At 36.0% G+C, this 21,034-nt stretch overlaps 2 protein-coding genes across 2 annotated transcripts; one reads left to right on the forward strand and one right to left on the reverse strand.

Moving 5' to 3' along the window:
• Window positions 1-378: 378 nt before the first annotated feature.
• Window positions 379-8,296, reverse strand: LOC123514838 (syntaxin-8-like). The gene is made up of 7 exons (XM_045273076.1): window positions 7,982-8,296; window positions 4,963-5,095; window positions 3,997-4,139; window positions 3,116-3,246; window positions 2,416-2,508; window positions 2,044-2,145; window positions 379-1,057 (listed from the first exon to the last, which is right to left on the reverse strand). The coding sequence occupies exons 1-7, from the start codon at window positions 8,002-8,004 to the stop codon at window positions 999-1,001; spliced, it is 684 nt and encodes a 227-aa protein (XP_045129011.1). The 5' UTR covers window positions 8,005-8,296; the 3' UTR covers window positions 379-998.
• A 166-nt stretch (window positions 8,297-8,462) lies between these two features.
• On the forward strand, window positions 8,463-18,449 carry LOC123514837 (nucleolar protein 10-like). Its single transcript, XM_045273074.1, has 15 exons — window positions 8,463-8,715; window positions 9,421-9,466; window positions 10,696-10,910; window positions 11,130-11,266; window positions 11,914-12,129; window positions 12,310-12,403; window positions 12,812-12,961; window positions 13,650-13,769; window positions 14,122-14,266; window positions 14,405-14,565; window positions 15,143-15,309; window positions 15,578-15,671; window positions 15,890-15,961; window positions 17,343-17,551; window positions 18,144-18,449. The coding sequence occupies exons 1-15, from the start codon at window positions 8,647-8,649 to the stop codon at window positions 18,358-18,360; spliced, it is 2,112 nt and encodes a 703-aa protein (XP_045129009.1). The 5' UTR covers window positions 8,463-8,646; the 3' UTR covers window positions 18,361-18,449.
• Window positions 18,450-21,034: the final 2,585 nt, after the last annotated feature.

Below are 21,034 nucleotides of genomic sequence, written 5' to 3' on the forward strand. Positions count from 1 at the left end.
GTTTTGCATCAGCTCAACTTTTGGTGACCACAGTTTGTTTGAGACTGGCACCAATAAAGAAAGAAAACCTCTCACCATGCTTGAAAGGTTCATCCACCAGTCATATAAACATGACCAACAAGCTAAAATGAGCACTACACCTGCCACGTTTTGGAGAGTGATGTAAGAGGCACTGACAAATCTCTAACCGATTCTCCTCTGCTAACTTTGAGAGAAAGTTTGTAGGAAAGAGTAGCCTTGATAACTGCTGTATGGCTTTTCATAAGCATTAAACATACATAATCACATATGAGGTTGTTTTAAGAATTCTCCAGTGTAGAGGTCTGACAAGGGTCAAGTAAATTTTGTTGTCTGGAATTCATAATGTTTTTTTTTTTAAACAGGAGGAAGAGTGTACAGCAAGCAAGATGTCACACTGCATGAAAGGTCAGACTCTCAAATTTGAAATGTTAAATAAAACAATAATAGAAATGACAGTAAGATGCAGAGGGAACATCACTAGGCCTAATGTGAAACTATGAAAATAACATTTATAAAATGACCAAGACACCCAGTATGGTATAGGTACTCCGATGTAACTGCCTTGATGCAAATCTAAGTCTTGCCACAAAATCAAGTGATGAGAAGTTGTCTAATATTTGTGTAATGCAGGACATTGGACCCTGTAAGACAACCATGTTCCTGAATGTGCAGGAGCAACATGCACACTGATGTTTCAATGTATGAAGATGTGAAATTAGATTACAGGAAAGAATTCCAGGAGACAATGTGGTACACTCTATAAGAGAAAGGAAAATGGACAGACAACATACCTTCCTCTCTAACAGGAAGAATACACACCATGCTACATCACGTTTCCACTCACAGGCTTAACGGTGGACCTTGGAATTCAGGAGGACGTGTGAAGATGAAGAATGAATGCAGTGGCAACTCTTATTCCCCTACTGCCTCCCTCAAGAACAGGGAGGCTTCAGGGCAGCAGGAGAGAGAAGGTCTGTCTACCACACTATCACAATAATGATGGCCACAAAGAGCAACACTATCACCGCCCAGTATGCTGAGGAAATAAAAGAGATAAGTATTTATTGATATTATAGTCTTACTGAGCACCATTTTAAAAGTTATTATTAAACCAATACAAATACTTAATACTGACCATCTGCAGCATATATATAAATATATATATATATATATATATATATATATATATATATATATATATATATATATATATATATATATATAAAATATATATAAATTTCATAACTATGATCATCCTCATCTATTTCTATCTCTTTGATGCTTTGGTCCCCCCAAGGAGCATCCCCCATCTCTCTTTGTCCAGAAATCCCCTTCTTGGTTGCTCTAGATTCTAGAAGTCTAGAGCTTGGTCCCTCATAGCACCTCTTTCACATGTATACAGTACAACTTTGCCTCTTGATAGAAAACTATTAGAATGTGAAGGATACTACAGGTCTGTTCACTCTAGTGTGACTGCTACATATTGCATTCTTGTTACAATAGGAAAAAAAATGGACAAACATAAGGAATAGTATAGAAGAATTAACTAAAAGACTATGTAAACCAGACAAGACAAACCACATATAATATTTTGGAAACTTTTGTCAGTAAAATGCACATTTAAACAAGGTGCATCTATCACTCTTCTCCTTAAAAAAAACTCTTAGTCATTCATTCTAAAAATTCATGCTAAATGTAAGCTTTTACTAGCTTAAGAACAAAGAGAAAAGAATGAATAAATAAAATAAAATAAAAGTAAAGAACCCTTAAGTTGTGGCATTTCCTTTGATTTAACAAACTATACTTGCTCTCCTATATGATGCATTTCAGATAAACAAAAGTGTATTTACTTGTCATTCCTCATCCCACTCAAACTCATTTCAATCCACCCTTAATGCCTCATTTAATCATCAATATCTCTTACTTTACCCCCATTCTCTTTAATCTCTATATTTATGTTTTGTTTTACTGTTCTTTTCCTTGCAACTCTGCCACACCTTCCCTCCTCCACTAGACACTCACGCCAGGTGCGGTCCTTCCTGGTGACAACGGAGATGTTGCCAGTCTCATCCTCCAAGCGGTTCCTGGTGTTGTCTGTGCGCTGGGAGATGTCATCTATGATCTCTGAAGGGAAGATTAAAGAGCATCATTAACTCTAGAGCAATACAGAATAGTATGAATAATCAATAACAAAAAACAGTAATAAAAGAAGCACATCATTAACCATCCATTGTGATTTCTCATACTGTACAAGATTGAAAGACTTAATTGTTCATATACTCACCAATACTTCTTATGACATACAAGATATACAGATTACCTAAAATATATGAGTGGATATGTATACTGATACATGCATGCATATCAATATATATACATATGGCGTTTGCTCACCATTCTGCTGTTCCACCTCAGTGCCAATGGCCGATGCAATCCTTCGCTGGTGTGACACAACCGTGGACAAGGCTTCCAGGCCCTGGTCTTGCTCTGAGAGGAGATAAACAACAAGGCTTTTACCTTCTGCATGGCCACAACTTTTAACAGAGGCTAATATTTGTTGGTAACCACAGTAATATGTTAAACAGGTATGGGAAAGTAGAAGAAATCATAATTTTGATGAAGATCAGTATTATTTGTGTTTTTTTTTTATGTCAGATTGTATTTTAACTTTTTTTTCTAGGAAATTTATAATTTTGGAAAACAAATACAGCCAGCACCCCACTATCAGACCAGAGAATCCAACACACTCAACCTTTCAGGTGAGGCAGACATAATGTGGGAGTTATGGATATAAGAATCAATAAATAAAACCATCTATTTATCTAAAAAGAATAAATCAATAAATAAGTAAAGCAACTTCTGTTCTTTGTTCAGTGGAAAGTACAATACATACTGATGATGAGGCAGCAAAATACAAATCAGGATTACTTGATCATGCATTGGACATCCAACCATCATTACTCTCTGGGCATCTATTTGTCACTTGTATATTAACTATCTACTGGATCTCTTTCTCTCTCTCTCTCTCACTCTCTCTCTCTCTCAATGGCTTAAAGTTTTAAACTGGCCAGCCACCACTAGAGGACTCCCTCACCTTGTAAGAGGTGCTGCTGCTGCTCCCTCAACTGACTAGTGGTGAGGTGCCTGGTGTTTTCCCCTTCCTCCTCCTCTTCCACACCCCAGCCCCACCCTGCACCCTGAGGTGCTCCACCAGGTTCCTTTTTTCTGAAATGACATATGATTGAGTTAGTCCACAAGATTTCTTTTTCAGAATTATTACCATACTGCTCATTTGAGAGGATGATTATGCAGTCATACTTAAACAATAATCATTTTTAGCATTAAAAAAATAAAGCTGATAATATATATATCAATTCACCTACTTTATCTGCACTTTTGTTTTCAATCATCTACATTGTACAGTATCTTACAGCACCAAAGGAAAGGGGAAGCCATCTCAAAGTATAATGCACACGTAAAATATTTTCTTATTATCTTTCCTATATGTTTTTCAATGTTATTTCTAAAAATAAGTTAATGTACATTTGCAGCTACAGTTATGGTTTTTCATTTGTCAGTTGTAGCATTTCTCTCTGAACTTTGTTTCACAATCCTGTACCATAAGTCCCTGAAAAGTCTACTGCTTTTTTCTAATTCTCGCCTGGCAAAATCACATCTATGGACACTAAATAATTGAATTCTTATTACATAACACTTCCCATGAGTCATAAATAATTTTACTTCAGTTTATAACTTTATGATTCCCGGCTGCCACAACTACCTTCCATTCTCTTATATTAGAGGCCATAGGTTCCATAAGAATGCATACACACATCCCATCAAACTAACAAGTAATTGCCATAAGTCTGTGTATATGCAATGGAAAAAAAACTCTGAACAGCACAACCTTAACTATGTTTAATGGCCTCCTGTTTATTCTTTTCTTGTCCAAAACATTGTGATCTCAATGCTCACTCAGTGAAGTCCATGTGTGCCTTCTTCACTGTACTCTTGAGTCTCTCACACAGGCGAAGTCTCCTCTCCTTCTCTTGTGGGGTGAGGTTACGCAGCTCCCATGAGTCAAGACGAGTGATCAGGTCACCTACTTGTGTATCCACCTGAAAAGCAGAAAAAAAGTATCATCAATACATTTTCATATTGAGACTCCTCCAGTTTCACTATCTAAGCATCATTCTGATGCATGTGTAACCAGTATTCCTTCCTTTCCCTTTCACAGAACATGAATATCAAGGAGGGTCATATGCTTACATGCAAATGTCAGCCACTAAAACAAACTTAGGCTTGGAATACACACATAAAACAGTTCTTTATTCATGCTATGTGGGAAATAATACTTTCTAACTCCACACTTTTGTTAATATAAAACACATCAGATGTTGCTGATGAAATCATATCACATGCATTAAACCAGAAAGTCAATAAGTAAAACATACACATAGACTTCCATACTTTCTTATGCATAATTTCTAAACATCATTTTCTCAAAGATTCCCAAAGTAATATATATCATTGTGAGTAGTATGCTAAAAACAAGTGACTATATACAATTCTTTAAAAAAAGTAATATAGTAACTATGGTAACATAAATTCACAGTATGAAATTGAGAAGCAAATCATGAAAAATTTATAAAATGACCACCCTCCTTGCTTGCTACTAACACTTCTATACTACCAAATACGTAATCTCATTATTGCTTGTGATCACAACACTTTTGTTTATCTCTACCCAACTTCCAGTCTCTCTTATCAAACAACCACATTCCTCCCTCCTACATCTCTCCCACAACTTATTTTCCTCTTTACACATCACAATTTTGTGCTACTCATCCTCCAATCTTTCAAGATTTTTTTACTTCTTGTCTGTATCTCTGCTATATCTTCCTTTTTATACCAATCTCTTCCCTGTCAACTCTGTCTCACCTGTGGGATGGATGTCCTTAACTTGTTGGAGAGCAGTGCATGCTGTACAGTTCCCACAGACACCTGCCGCCTCTTTGTGACAGACTCCGTCAACTCCCGCACCAATGCTTCCACTGCATTGAAGTCAACCAACCTACACACACACAAATACACACACACACACACACACACACACGTGCCACTTGTTAGGTGTACAAGAAATTATAGGAATACAAGGGCAATAACAAATAAATAGCTACATAAAATTCATGATAATTAAAGGCAGTGATTTTATAACTGTAGTTTGGAATGATTCTCTTATATCATACATCTATTTGACTTCAAATGATCTGAAAAAGTCCATCCAAATATTCCATAAAATTCATGTTAATCTTTCTTCAAAAGAAATCAAACTGACATGAAAAACTTAGATGCAATAGCTCATGTGTGTGTGTGTGTGTGTGTGTGTGTGTGTGTGTGTGTGTGTGTGTGTGTGTGTGTGTGTGTGTGTGTGTGTGTGTGTGTGTGTGCCTTTACCCTATGGAAAGAGTTCACAGCTCATAGACTGATTTTTGGGTAGCTAGGACTTGGATCACACCACACACCATACACTGGGACAGCAAGGCCATAACTCCTCAAATTACATCCTGTACCTACTTCCTGCTAAGTGAACAGGGGCTACACATTAAGAGGTTCCCACAACTGCCTCACCATGCCCGGGACTCAAACCCAGCCCTTCTCGGTTGTGAGCCGAATGTGCTAACCACTACACTATGTGTGTGTGTGTGTGTGTGTGTGTGTGTGTGTGTGTGTGTGTGTGTGTGTGTGTGTGTGTGTGTGTGTGTGTGTGTGTGTGAGAGAGAAAGAGAGATATGGACCATTTTCATACAACATTTCACAAATTCTTAAAAACTACAGTAACTACATAAACATAATGTATTCTTACAAATGTCCTTAGCAACAAAAAAATTCAATAAACTATTTTTCTAAAAGTGTTAGCCATGGTTTAATCAGCACAATGATGATACTACGAGCCACAACGTATGCAACAGTAACTCACTGTCCCTAACATCATTTTGTAGGGATGCAAATGACCAACTTCAAACAAAGCTATGCAAGGCCAACTCAAAATAAGTATTACCACACTGAACATCAGGTTTTTAGTAACAAAAGTAAGGGTTTCAGCACAATAGTCACCGAGTTATAGAAAGCATGGGTTGAAAAAAATATAATTCATTTATGAAATCTACTCTTTTCCAACTTGAGATTTCTAAAGAAGTATTGAAAAAGAAGCATTGCCTTCATGCATCTGTAAAGATAGTACTACTATGTATATAATTTGAGATAGTTCAATAAACAAATAAATTAATTAATTAATTAAAAAAAAAAAAAAAAAAATATATATATATATATATATATATATATATATATATATATATATATATATATATATATATATATATATATATATATATATATATATATATATATATATATATATATATATATATATATATTTTTTTTTATTTACAGGCATATATATATATATATATATATATATATATATATATATATATATATATATATATATATATATATATATATATATATATATATATATATATATATATATATATATATATATATATATATATATATATATATATATATATATATATATATATATATATATATATATATATATATATATATATATATATATATATATATATATATATATATATATATATATATATATATATATATATATATATATATATATATATATATATATATATATATATATATATATATGCCTGTGACAAAATTTTCCATCTTCCCTATTCTAAAATCCTAGGGTGGCCTATGCCACATTTGTCATTTCTCTCCTTCCAGTAATCATTCAATTTTATTTTTCACTTCTTTACTGGTGGCATCCCTATCACATTTTGCTCCTCAGCCTTATTCTTGCAGACCCTCTTTTCCAATTAATTTTTGTTACGGCTTAATCAGCTCATTGTACCCACCCAACCATTCCACGACATAATATTATGCACTTATGCCAAATTCTCTAACACATTCATTCTGTTCTCTGCATTCCCTCTAGACAGACCACATGTTGCTCTTTCATTCACATCTCTTGTGCATATTTCAGAGTATGAATGATAATATGAACTTCTAACAACTTTCTTAGTTTCTTTTAACATTCTTTGCATTCAGAATTATTCTCAGTATCCTCATAGTAAAGAGAGTAGCAAACAGGGCACTAGAGATACTGACACAGTGCTGACCTACATATGCATGTAAGCAACATAATGAACTATGCATGTATGTACCAAAATTTTTGGTGTTACAACAATAAATCCAAATTTTGTGAGAGGTAATTCTTACCAGGATCACATAAAAAATCCTTGGATGACCTTCGTTTCCTAATAACCAAGAATAACCTGCATCAGGAGGAAAAACTGCTCTGTGCCAAGCTGCAATTTCAATTCAGATATACCTACATATGTAGTATTAGATTTCTGATGCTCTAAATGAAATAACATTTAATGCCTTTTTCTCAAGTTACCACTAATCTCAGAAGATAATATACATAATGCAAAAAAATGGTTTTATCTACAGTTTCTAATTCTTTATTTTAAGACATGAAAATTCCTTTCAGGTAACTACTTGCTGATTTATTCTAGTGATCACCACAGAATAGTGTTGAACATTTTCAATTGATTATGTTTCCTTTCTATCCAATGACAGTAGTTCGGCGACTGTGTGACAGTTGTGGGATATCATGCAGGTACCTTGAGTACAAGAGAGGTGCAAGGATGGTACAGCAGAGTTTGTGACCCGCGGAACAAATCACCAAGATAACACAGCATCCTCAATTAGCAAGATGACATCCTTCCGAAAATTTAACAAAAATGCTTCGCAATAAAAATTAAATCAAATACGTACTCGTGCTGATATCTATACAAACAGGTATTGTTAGAAACAAAACTATATACAAGTATGCATCACGATGGTAATAGAATGTTGCACTAACCAGCGGTCCCCTGTGGGCGGCATGACAGCGGCAGGATGGCGGACGGTGCTGATTTCAGTGTGACACTTGCTGCCCCTCCTCCCCTTCCTCAAACTGGTGCACTGTCACCTCACACTGCTTCTCTTTGTCTCCGGGTATACACGTAGGGAAAGGACGTTCTCGCCTATACTACTGTCGTTGCTTGCGTTCCTTTTTGTTCAGCGGTGTGTGTTAGTTAATGCGGCTCTTGTCTCGCTGTAGTGTGTCGTATCACGCGATGTTTTGATCACAGGTCTTCGGGTCCTCGCCTCCCGCTAACATCACTTTCGCCTTTATGCTCTTCGGTCTTGGTTTCGGCTCAACGTTTCCTAGTATCTATTTTTACCCACTTTGATTTCGATATAATTAGAAGTGTGATATGATGATTTCTGAAATTTTCTCATAACTATTTGAGAGGTGGGAAGCAAATTTCTAATACTGCCCCGTTACAAATGAGTTGACAAACATTGATTGTAAACATTGGCTGGCGCTCACACGTGCACGATGCTGCACAATCTGCTATAAATCACCGTACCGTGCGCCTTCCTTCAACAAATAGGAAAAGGAGCAGCAAATGAGTGCATGGCTTAAATAGTTCATAGTACCTGAACATAACTGAATCGTGTATGTAAAGAAAGGCCGCCGAGATGAGGGCTCTAGACGGCAGGAACAACGTGAAGGTGTACAACTTAAGTGCTGGCAAGAGCCTTCCAGACGTGAGTGTGAACATGCTGTTGTTGTGCTCCACATTACTGCCGTGTGAATGCTGTACTCTTCCTGCGATATCTGCTAACCCAACCTAAGCAATTCAGACTAATCTAACCTAACTAAAGTATCCATAATCGTGAATTACAAAAAAATATTTCAGTTAGTCAATTTGGACTTTCACCCAACTAACGAATCTTTGCTGTTTTTACTTGAAAAATATGCATTTGCGATGGAAAAGATGTATACCATCAATCAATTAATTTAATTTCTCATCAGAAAAAAAAAAACCATGTCACATTCGGGATTCATTGGTCAAGTGAAACTCAAAATTGACTGTTAAGTTATTTCATGACTTTTCAGGTCACGTCAGATGTAGATCAGGAAGCTTGGCCTCTGTATCGGTGCTTTCCTGATGTTGTTTCTTGTCTTTTTATCCTGTTCTGTCCATCAAGTTCTTCTGCTGACTTCCACATTTCACACCGTTTTCTTTTTCTCTTGTATAATTAGATTGTCAAAAAATAATTGTACTGTAATATTTTTTTTCTTCTATATATGGCCTTTTCAAAGTTCTTGTCTTTTCTTTATTTCTCCATATCCAAGACACAACAAAAAAATGCTTAAAATTCTCTAGGTTGCTGTTACAAAAGATGCAATTATTGTCTCCATTTGTGTGTTTATTCCTGCCTTTTAATTTATATTTTTCTACATTCCAGTGGCTGACTGAAAGAAAAAGGAGGAGGTTGGCAAACAAAGATGTTGGTAAGGAATTTGCAGCAGAACCTCTGAGCATAAACAAATCTGGATATATATTTTAAAAAACGGAATGGCATTGAAATATTTTTAGAGTTTTGAGCTTGAATTTTCTATCTAAATGTTAACCTGTTTCCTTGGCATGGCCTGTCCCTGAGCCGTTCATCCAGGTGTGACTTACATTCTTTAGTCAGCAGTGTTATTTAGATTAAATGGGGTATCACATTGGTCTATGATACACGGAATGAGGAACATCCTCTCCAGATAGCTGGAACTTTCCTGAGATTAGCAGAGCAAAGTTGGGATGGCTTCACATCCATTCCAGTTTTTTGCATGCTATCCAATAAAAACATAAACATAAGATATGAAATCATATCTTATGCCTAAATTGTTCATACTGGAATATTAAATAATACTTTATTAATCTGGAAAAATAAAATTATATATCATGTTGATTGTTTTTGCTCATGGCAACCATCCCCAACTCCAAAGTTGCCGTCGCACACCTCTCAGTTCTTCTGTAGTTTCTTTTTCTTCCTTTTCTTCAGCAAGAGGAAGTGCAAATGCAATTCCAGCACAAGGCACAGGTTGAGATATAGGCAGCATGTTTTTGTTCTGGTTTGTTGTGATTAGTCTTGGTCTTGGTTGCTGGGCTGTCTGCCTAGCATAGTAAGAATGGGGGCAGCTTGTGTGCGATAACGTTCCTGGTTTCACACCAAGTACCATGACCCTCGCCAGATAGGATCCAGCAAAAACATACGTGGGAGAAGTAGTGAATATAGGTAGCATCTTATCTGTCTGTGTCTCAGTCTAGGTAACTATAAGTATTGCTTCATTCACTCACTTGATTCATGTCAGTGTAGCTGTACAGAACACCTGCTTAGACACCAAGATGAGTAGCGTGTTACTAATGGATCCATACCAGGTGTCAGTTTTTTTAATGTGTGTACAGACAGCTCCCTACTTGGTAAAGCAGCTTTCCTAGTTTCTTGTTTAGCCAGAGTGACATGTCAACTCGAGGGATTTTAATAGGTAAATATAGGCTAGAAGTCATGATGTGTCAATTAAGCCACACCTCTTTTCTCAACCTTACTCCATGTCCACATCCCTAGCCCCACTCCCTCCTTGTTTCTACATTCCTCATACCCCCTCCCTATCACCTCTATTTTAGTTCTCCCCCATCCCTACTCTCTCTCTCTCTCTCTCTCTCTCTCATATATGTCCTGTTTTTTCACCAGAGCTTCGGCGCAGGATAGAACTGATCCAGGACTTCACCATGCCTGATGTGAGTGGGTGTGTCCGTGTGTCTCCCGATGGACGATACATTTTAGCTACAGGGACGTACAAGCCACGAGTCAAATGTTATGAAGTGGCTGCCCTTTCTCTCAAGTTTGAAAGGTGTTTTGATTCAGAGGTCATCCAGTTTGACATTCTCTCGGATGATTACAGTAAGGTGTGTATTGATTGCCAGATGTATATATGCTTTTCTGATATGTAAAGCTCATTTGTTATTCGTCCTCACATATCTGTTCTTTACTGCCCTTTGCTGCAGATTTTGATATTGTGACTGTTAGGAAATTCACCACTTACTTTTTGATTTTGCTATCTTATTTTACATTTTATATTTTTGCAATAGTATTTGGCAATCTTCTATTTTGTTGTCTTCTTCCAGCTAGTATTCCTGCAAGAGGACCGCTTTGTTGAGTTTCACAGCCAAGCCGGGCGGTGGTTCAGGATGCGGATCCCAAAGTTTGGCCGTGACCTGGCCTACCATTACCCTTCCTGTGACCTGTATATTGCTGCTTCAGGGTAAGTTGGAAAATGCATCACTTGCCTACTACAGTAAACTATTCCAGTATAGAATCTAAATTCTTCATCATGGAATACTTTTGTTAAAGTTGCTTCTTTGATTTGAAATTTCAAGTTTTTTTTACTTGTATACATGTTATTCTTTCAAATGCATACAAACTACCACTCAGAAAAGTAGGAGAAATTGAAACTTAAAGTAAGAAAGTATTGAAATTTATGAGCTAATATCTTGTAAAGAATTTTTTTTTAAATATAAACAAAACCCTCTTTTCACATTTACATATTTCACTGTTATTATACTTCAGTAAAATATCCTCACTTATTAGGACTCAGATGGCTTCAAATGGAGGATACAAAAAGCTTCATCTTGTTTTATATCACAGATTTCAATAGAAAACTATCTAATTTATAATTCACATCATCCTAACTTGCAGTTTCTTATTATATGTTCATAGTTCAGTGCTTAAGCTTCTGAAAAGCCTTGCCCTTGGTGGTAGTGTCTCATATCTTTTCTCTTCTCTTGGATAAGCCTTGGACATAGAGATTTTTGTTATCATTCTCTGTCTCTAATTTCTTTTTTTCTAACATGTAACCTGCCTTTCAAAGTAGTGATGAGTAACAATTAAGACGTTTTGTTTTTTCACCAGGAGTGATATTTACCGCCTCAACCTTCAACAAGGACGTTTCCTCAATTCACTACAGACAGAGGCAGTCACAGGAGTGAATAAGTGTGCCTTCCATCCCAGCCACTACCTCTTTGTCTGTGGTACTGAGGATGGGCGTGTGGAGGCCTGGGATCCACGGTCAAGGCACAGGGTTGGCACTTTAGATTGTGCTGCACACATGGCTGCAGAGAATGTACAGTAAGTGGGGTGGATTGATGTTCTTATCATTTAATATTTCATAACATTAGTGATAAGAAAATTAAACTTTTCTCATCTGTAAACAGAACTGCATTTTAAGAAAGAAACATTTATACTGTCTGTTCTCTTGTATGTACCTATTTTTTTGTGGTATTGAATCTCTACATTTTCTTTCCACAGATTTAGTGAATTCAGGACTGTGAAGCAGCTTGGGGTGACAGCTCTGGCCTACAGTGATGCACTCACCTTAGGTGTTGGCACACAGACTGGACAGGTGTGTGCAAATTGTTAACTTTTCTTCACAATGAATATTTTACTTTATTTATTCTTGTAGCTATATTACGTTCTTTTGACAAAATTATTTTTTATCTTCTGAAAGAAATACATAAAACATGCTATTTACACACACAAGTGACTATGATTTCATTTTTTTGTTACTGCCAGAAAGGCAGTGTAAGTTTTTTTTAATGTAAATTCTATATTTTTCTCTAAGAGTTGAACAAGGATTATGGCATGAAACAAACCTGTTCTGTCTGACCAGACAGTTGTGGGTTGAGTTAAAGGCAGTCTCATTTCATGATAAGTTTAGATAACTTCAGCAGGATTCTTATGAAGCTAAGGAAAGATGAATGTTAAGTTTGCTGTGTCCTTAAGGCAGTATCACCATTATGGAAATTTTCAGGTGCTGCTGTATGACATCCGCTCCAATCGGCCTCTTCTCGTCAAGGACCACAATGACGGCTATGCAATACGGGACCTTGAGTTCCATAACACCTCTGGCATGGCACTCTCCATGTCTTCAAAGGTTGTCAAGATATGGAACAAAGCAACGGTAAGAATCTAATAGACACTCATGTTTGTATACTTATTTATCTACTATGACTCATTTTGATGAGTGAATTTATTGGTGCAGAGAATACAGTAAATTACATTGAATCAGTAAATATAGTTAAGAATTTTTCTTGGATATTTACTGAACTACTGTTAGGAGTGTAAATGTAAGAATAGATTATTTTTTTGATACCCCCTTAAAAATGTACTGTTAGTCTGTTACCTCTTTAATATATGGCCAGACTTCAAGACATTTTATACAGGTAAGCTATTTGCATACTGATGAATGCCTGTCATGGAAGAAAGGCTGGAAAATAGTAGAGATGGAAGAGGAGAGTATTATTGGGGATAAAGGGATTGGGGAATGGAAATATAGAGAGGAAACAATACAGTAGTCAAAAACAGATGGAATGGATAGATTATTTATTTTGATCAATATATAATAGTTTATTAAAGCATCTGTTCTTTCAAATATCCTGCATTAAGTGACTAATGTACAATTTACTACATATCATGATATCATCCTTGCCCTATATGTTGTATTGAACTCTGTAAACATTGATGCATATATTTTCTTCAGATTAACCTTTTTTTATTTGGTTGACAATTTCTTTTCTCTCTTTATTTCCTTTACACTATTTGCAATATTTTTTTTTTTATTTATTTATTTAATTTTTTTTTTCTTGCAGGGAGAGCCTCACACAAGCATTGAATCAGGAGTGGACTACAATGATATGTGTGTTGTGCCACAGTCTGGCATGCTCTTCTTAGCCACTGAGGACACCAAGATGCAGACTTACTTCCTGCCAGTATGTACATGACTAGGTTCTTTATGATCTGATTCTCTTATATTCCTTCTATAATACTATTCTTTCCATGAGTCTAAGATTTTTTTGTGATTCCCCTTTGATTGTGCTAATTGATTTGCATATCAACTGTATAATGTGTCAGTCTCATAATTTTGGGAATGTTTACTAGACATTAAAGTGTCAGATAATGGATGTGATTGTAGACGTATGTGTATATGGAACCTTGTTTGTTTATATTATATATTTTATTTTTAGAGTTGTTTTACTTGGTATGTAGCTAGATAGATTATGCATGTTGAATCATACTGACACTCAAGATATACAAACCCTGATCATATCTTTACTTATACAGAGTCTTGGTGCAGCTCCTAAGTGGTGCTCTCATCTGGATGCTCTTATTGAGGAGCTGGAGGAGGAGGAAGCACCGACTCAGTATGATGATTACAAGTTTGTCACTGAGGATGAACTGAAACAATTAGGCCTTCATGACCTCATAGGTAAATATAATTATCATTTTAGAAAGGACTTTTGTTTTAGATATACTGGTAGCCACATCCTTCAGAAAATGAGAGCTGTATGAAAGTTAAACAAACATGTATATGTATGTGAATTCATCATTTGGTTCTCTATTACAGGAACAGACATGCTCCGAGCAGTGATGCACGGCTACTACATGGATATACGACTCTATAACAAGGCCAAACTCATTGCTAATCCATTCGACTACAATGACTTCATGAAGCGCAAGGTGAAGCAGAAAATATCTGAAGAAAACCAGCGTGGAATTCAAACCAAGGTAAAGAGAGACACTTCTTTTATTGTTAAAAATTGGTGAAGTCATGGATTGAAAATTTTTCATCTATCTATGTATCCCCAACACTGCTGCATTTTGTAGAAAGGGAATGGCCACGGAATAAGAGCCTCTATCTCTATGTAAAAGTTTCCTTACTCTCTTTAACTACTTGGCTAGTACTAATACCTCTCATACACATTCAGATCTTGACCCATTTTTTAAAATCTTTCAAGTAACCTTCATCTATTAGTACCTTCATTTTACATTCACATATGTCATGCTTACTCCTTTGTGGAAGCTAAGAATACTGCCACTGTATTCCTTGCATGTTGTAAGAGGTGGAAAGAAAGAAACAGAGCAAGGGGCTAGGAATGTCCTTCTCTGTATGATGTTCTGCAAACAGAAAGGCAAAAATAGACAAAAAAAAAGTTTAATACATAGCCATTTATAGGAATGTAAATAGACAACACAATCTCTGTCTCACTTCTTCCCCTACAGCAAAGTTCTCTTCTGACTCAACTCTGCCATCCCATATGCACTTCCTCTACATCAATTCATCTCATTGCACCTCCAATTTCAGAAACTACCCAATATCAACCGTGATCTGTTTGAGAGGTTGTTGGAGGATAAGCAGGAGAAGAACAAGAAGAGATCCAAGACTGCTGAGACCTTACTCAAGGATGACCGTTTCAGCAATCTCTTCTCTAGCTCTGACTTCCACATTGACAAGGCTTCTGTTGAATACCAGTAAGTTCTTTGTACATGAAGTAATTCATGGATAAGTCAGTGCCTTATAACCAACCTTTTTTTTAACAATTATTAGTGTCAAGTGAAAGGATGACCATTATAGTATCATTCATTTGTACTAATGAATAATAGTGGACAATTTTGCAGACCTTGCTAATGAAAGACCAATACTTTCTTTTTTTTTTTTTATGTGATGCTCACTGCTCCACTAAGGAATGCTGAGCATTGTAATTTTGCTTATTAAAATGAGTGACTTATTATCTTGCAGGTTGATTAATCCAGTGCTCAGCAGAATGGACAAGAAGAAGAAGAAGCAAAAGCTTGAGGAGGAGGAGGAGGAACAGGCTTTCTTGGAAGCCCGGGTGAGATTTAGTGTTAAAAATTTTGGTTGCATATAGTAAAAAATTTGATTTTAGTTTCTGGAACTGTATCATACTTTACAGGTAATGTAATTTCTGGAACTTTGACATTGCAGTGACTTCTAATCTAAGATGGTACATACACATATTTCAAGATAATTGTTTTTGCATAGTCACAATTGCCATCTATTAATTTGTCACTTATGTACCTTCCATTTCAGGGAGACTTTGAGGACAACGATAGCTCAGACTCTGATTCAATCATGTCTGATTTTGGGGACGACAAACCAGAGGTAAGCAGATGGTCTGATGCAATGCCCAAGTCCTGTCATTAACTCAGTGACGAGAACACACTTGTTTTGTTATTGACCATGAAACTAAAAGCTCACAGGCTAAATCAACACCAAGACAGTGTGGACCACTTCAATGAGGGAATATATTTTCAGGTTTTAAATTTTTTGAGTCTTTGCAGCGTAGTCATTTGCTTCTGAAATATGAAGTGTTATTATATATATTTTCTATCAGAGCTGAAAATATGGAGGAAAGAAGGTACAGATATTTCTCAATTTATGCGTGTTCAGATTGTGAGATTTTGAAATACCACAAGGTAAAAAATTTAGTCATTTTTAGAATAACACATGTCAAGATGCTTTGCTGGCGTGACAAATCTCGGGAATCATGGGATTCCGCGAGATGTTTGATTGAGCTGCCTTATTGTCATCACAGCTGATCGCAGCACAGAGGTGCTTCACCTTCAGGACAGTTAGTGATGCATGATAAATATCTTCAGGAAGGTCAGCATGTGCTGTCTTACTGTCAGTTAGATGCTGTTACTATAGCAATGATGATCTTTTGTTTATTCCAGCTGAGAGGTACACAAAAATGTTTTATATAGGAGACATGCTGCAGGGACTGCAGGGTGTGTCCCCTCTCTGACACAGCTCTTAGAACAGATTAATCAATTTTACATTGATTTTTATAGGGAAAATGGTTGTGGTTTATGAATATATATATATATATATATATATATATATATATATATATATATATATATATATATATATATATATATATATATATATATATATATATATATATATATATATATATATATATATATATATATATATATATATATATATATATATATATATATATATATATATATATATATATATATATATATATATATATATATATATATATATATATATATGTTTAGTTTGGTAATCATGTTCACTTTACGCAATTTTCACAGGAAGGCATCCCTTGCGTAAATTGTAAAATCCCTGTATTGACAGTGATGTTAGAAGAAAAATTCAGTCAACTTTATTGCAGGCTTTTAAAAGTGTGTTTCAAATCTGGATGGTTTGAATCTACAGTAGGAATTAACAAAGTCGTGTTTGAAGAAATAAAGCAATGTCTTTGTTGAACCAAATTACTTGTTGAGAGTTGGCGGAAATTTTTTAATCATGAGATTAAAACATTTTGTGAGAAACCAAGTGTAAAAATTTTCAGTGAACCAGAATAGAGAGGTATGTAGAAGTAATGCTAGAAAGATGTCAGAGAAGAAAGTAGAGAGGGTAATGATATGATAATAATTGTATGCTCATGCTACTCATCTGTGAAAGTGTCTATGATAATTATAATTCATGAATTGTATCTATCTGGCAGAAGGAGGATAGAGAAGACTCCAAGCTGAAGCAAGAAGCAAAGTTGGAGAGAAAAATAATTAAACCCAGAAAGAGGAACACAGAGGAAGTTAAGGCACCCCAGAGAAAGAAAGCCGAACCTATACCTCAAAGTTCAAAGACTCAGGAAATCGCTTTCAGATCAGCCAACTCCCTCACAGAACTCAAGGCCAACAGGAAAAAGCTTGAAAAGTAGGTACACGTGTTTACATTAGTGTGTGTGTGTGTGTGTGTGTGTGTGTGTGTGTGTGTGTGTGTGTGTGTGTTTTAAATGATAAGAAAAGGTCTGTTTGATTATATTTAGCAGAGAAGAAAAGGCTGGAGACAATTGTGATTAACATAAAAGTTACTGGGAATACATTTGAGAGATCTGATCACCTTGCTGTTCTAATGAAGACTAAAATAAGTGACATAGACAAGACTTAGGATTGAAAGATTGGAGGATTAAAGAAAATGAGAGAAATATAAATGAGAATTGGTTGAAACACTGAATGATGAATGGAAGAATGGAAACATGAAAAATAGAAATGTGAATAGTGTTGATGGGAATACAACTGACATATCAAAGTACAGAGGATTGACTGAATGAATTGTATGACTGACAACGCAGTATTAAAGGCATCTATCACAAGATACTAACTAGAAAATAAGTTCATAAATAAAGCAGTTCTATATTGCAATGGAGGTCCCTGCATGAAAAGAAGAATGCAATATAACTTAGAGACTGCAGTGAGTGTCTTGTCTCTGCTCTTTACTGGATACACAAAAATGTTCTGCCCTACAGGATGCCCCTAAGTGAACGCCTTGGTATGGAGGACATCCCTGGGGAAAGCATCAAGCAGCATTCCTTTGGCAGCCGGGAGATGAACTATGTGATTAAAAAGGCGCCCAAGTTTGAAAGGATGCGGCAGCAGCAGAAGGAACACCAGGAGGAACGGAGGAAGATACGTCGATCTACAAACAAGCTAAAGGGAAAGTTCAGAATCAAGGAGCCATTGTGATAGCTGGATTTTTTTTTTTTATAGACTTATCTGAATAATTTGAACATTTAACATTTATTACTGAAGATTTTAATAAATCTAAAAATAAACATGTTTTTCATTAGAGAATGTTTTCATAATATCCATAAAAAAATTAAAGTTTAAAGGTTATTTAAGCAAAAAATATTATGTTTGAATGAAGTAAAATTGAAATGGTTTTGATTACATTTGAATGAGAATTTGAAGGAACATGAAGTTACGATAAATGAAAGAGGCAGTCCATACATGGATTGAAGTGCCTTGGTTCAGTCCTGTGCAATCACAAAAGCTTGAAAATTGAAATAGGTGTTGTAAAGGGGAAAAAAATGGAATCCCTAGTATTGGTGGTGAAAGAAAATAGGTATGAAAATAATTTAGGGCAAGAGGACCTTATCTGTAAAAATGAGAGGACAAAATGCCAGAATAAAAAAAAAAAGGGGAAAGAGGAAAATGAGAATTGAAGTGAAAGGACATGAGCATATGGAAACTTCTTTTGCAACTATTCCTTTGATTCATTTCTTCCTGGAGAAGCTCTTTTGTACAAAATATCAAACATGGAGGTTGAAGATGAGACCAATTAAGTGTGACTCAAAAAATACGCAAAATATCTAAAATAGAATTGTTGTATGTGCATGAGCAAATGTCTTGGTATGGAGGACAGTCCCTGAGAGTATCAAGCAGCATTCCTTTAGCAGCTAATGGATGAACTACGGGATTAAAAAGACACTGAAGTTAAAGACAATTAAATTCCAGCAAACCCAAGGTGATGATCAGGACTGAATTGGTCCCAAGTTGTGTACCTTGAGAGTCCTCTTGTGAGTTGATTCTCAGACACACCATCTTGCACAAAGTTTTATAGGAATTTCTTAGTGAGTACAAACTCAAATTTAGAGTGGTTACTTTTAAGTGATCTGTCTGTGTCCTATATTCTTCAATGATTTGTTCATTAATCAGGAACATTTTCAAAAGTTATTGAGATGATCAGTCAGATTCACTAGAATCATAAAGGTATCCTTGAAAGGTAATGCCCGTTGAAAGTAACAGATCAGGAGGCTGGAGGGTTAAGGGATACAGACCTCATAGACTTTACCTATTACTGGTTCCATGAACTCCATCCTGCTTAGTGTGAATGGAACCTCGCATCCAGTGACAGATAAAGCTCTTGTATAGTTTGCATCTCTGAGGAAGGTGAAAATATGCGGAAAACACTGAACACTTAATAGAAGCTTTGCGCAAAGGCATTACTTTGATGTCCATATTGTCTATGCTTCTATCATGGTTCTCTCGACTGCTTCCTAGAAATACTGAGAAGGTGGTCTGAAAACAGGACAAATCTTTAGCCATGAGAGGCTTTTACCAGGGTGTAAGAAAGTGAACTTGACTGAGCGTTATGGTGTAGGGGGTGAAGGCTTTCCAGAAAATTGTGGATTTTAGGTTTCCAATCAGTGTAGGTTTACAAACTGAAGGAAAGCGGACGTTTTATAATCCGGAAAATTCGGTTTTACGATTTTTCTCGGAAAATATCATGTTAAAATGATTTTTAAGAAATATCTGTAAAAATGCATGATTTTTTTGAGGCGATCCGTCTGAGATTGAGATGAAGGTAAAATGCGTGAGCCCCACGCTTGATGCGTGAGACTTGACAAGTATGAAATAGAATAAATGATTAGAAAATATAATCATTAGACACTGCAACATTCAAAACCCACATTCATTGGTCAGCTATCTGAAAACCAAGTGTGACATTCTTCTAGGCATTGAATAATTCTGAAATAAAGACTACTTCAACCAAATCCGAACTCATCGCTGAATGTGTATGACTTAGAGTGCCACTATGCCACGTGAGGAAGTGAGCGTGTGTGCGTTGTTAGTTCCTGCTTGTGACTTTTTCAGTGAATATTAACAGAGTGGAACAGCTAGTGCAAGATTGTACATGGACTCATGGAGTGAGGCATCCAAGTTTGACAGAATGGGATAGCAGCAGCAGAAACACCGGAAGGAACAGAAAATGAGTGTGCCGAGGGAGAAGTCTGGATGAAAGTGAGGTGAAGCAGCTCGCCGCCATCATTGCCAGGTGAGGAACCCACATTCTTTTGTCTTCTTTTCTCCTGTCTCCATTTGCTGTTCTACCATGATTGACGTGTTCCTTAGCTTGGTCTCCGTATCTTGTTCTCTTCTCTTTTCTCTCATGCCCTTGTCTCAATTTGTTCCTTCACCATGATTTTGATGTCTTTCATCCTTGTTTGTTTTCGGTTTTTCAGATCCTTCATTGATCTTTGTATTTCTGACTACTACGACTACTGCTGCTACTACTACTACTACTACTACTACTACTACTACTACTACTACTACTACTACTACTACTACTACTACCACCTCCACCATCATCATCAACGCTTCTTCTTACCACCTATTACTACTACTATATCACTATTCCTTCTGATACTACATCTACTGTTATTACTACTAGACTACTCAAAGAGTGAACATAGATTAAAATGCGAAAAATAGAAAAAAAAAAAATAAGTGGCTTTGGTCTTGCTAGGGATTCGAATTCCGGACTTCACTGTAGAGTAAGAGCGATAACCATTACATCAGGAGAGAGAGAGAGAGAGAGAGAGAGAGAGAGAGAGAGAGAGAGCGGTTTGTGGCAGAA

Source organism: Portunus trituberculatus, chromosome 38 (genome assembly GCF_017591435.1).
Source record: "Portunus trituberculatus isolate SZX2019 chromosome 38, ASM1759143v1, whole genome shotgun sequence".
In the NCBI taxonomy this organism is placed as follows: Eukaryota; Metazoa; Arthropoda; class Malacostraca; order Decapoda; family Portunidae; genus Portunus; species Portunus trituberculatus.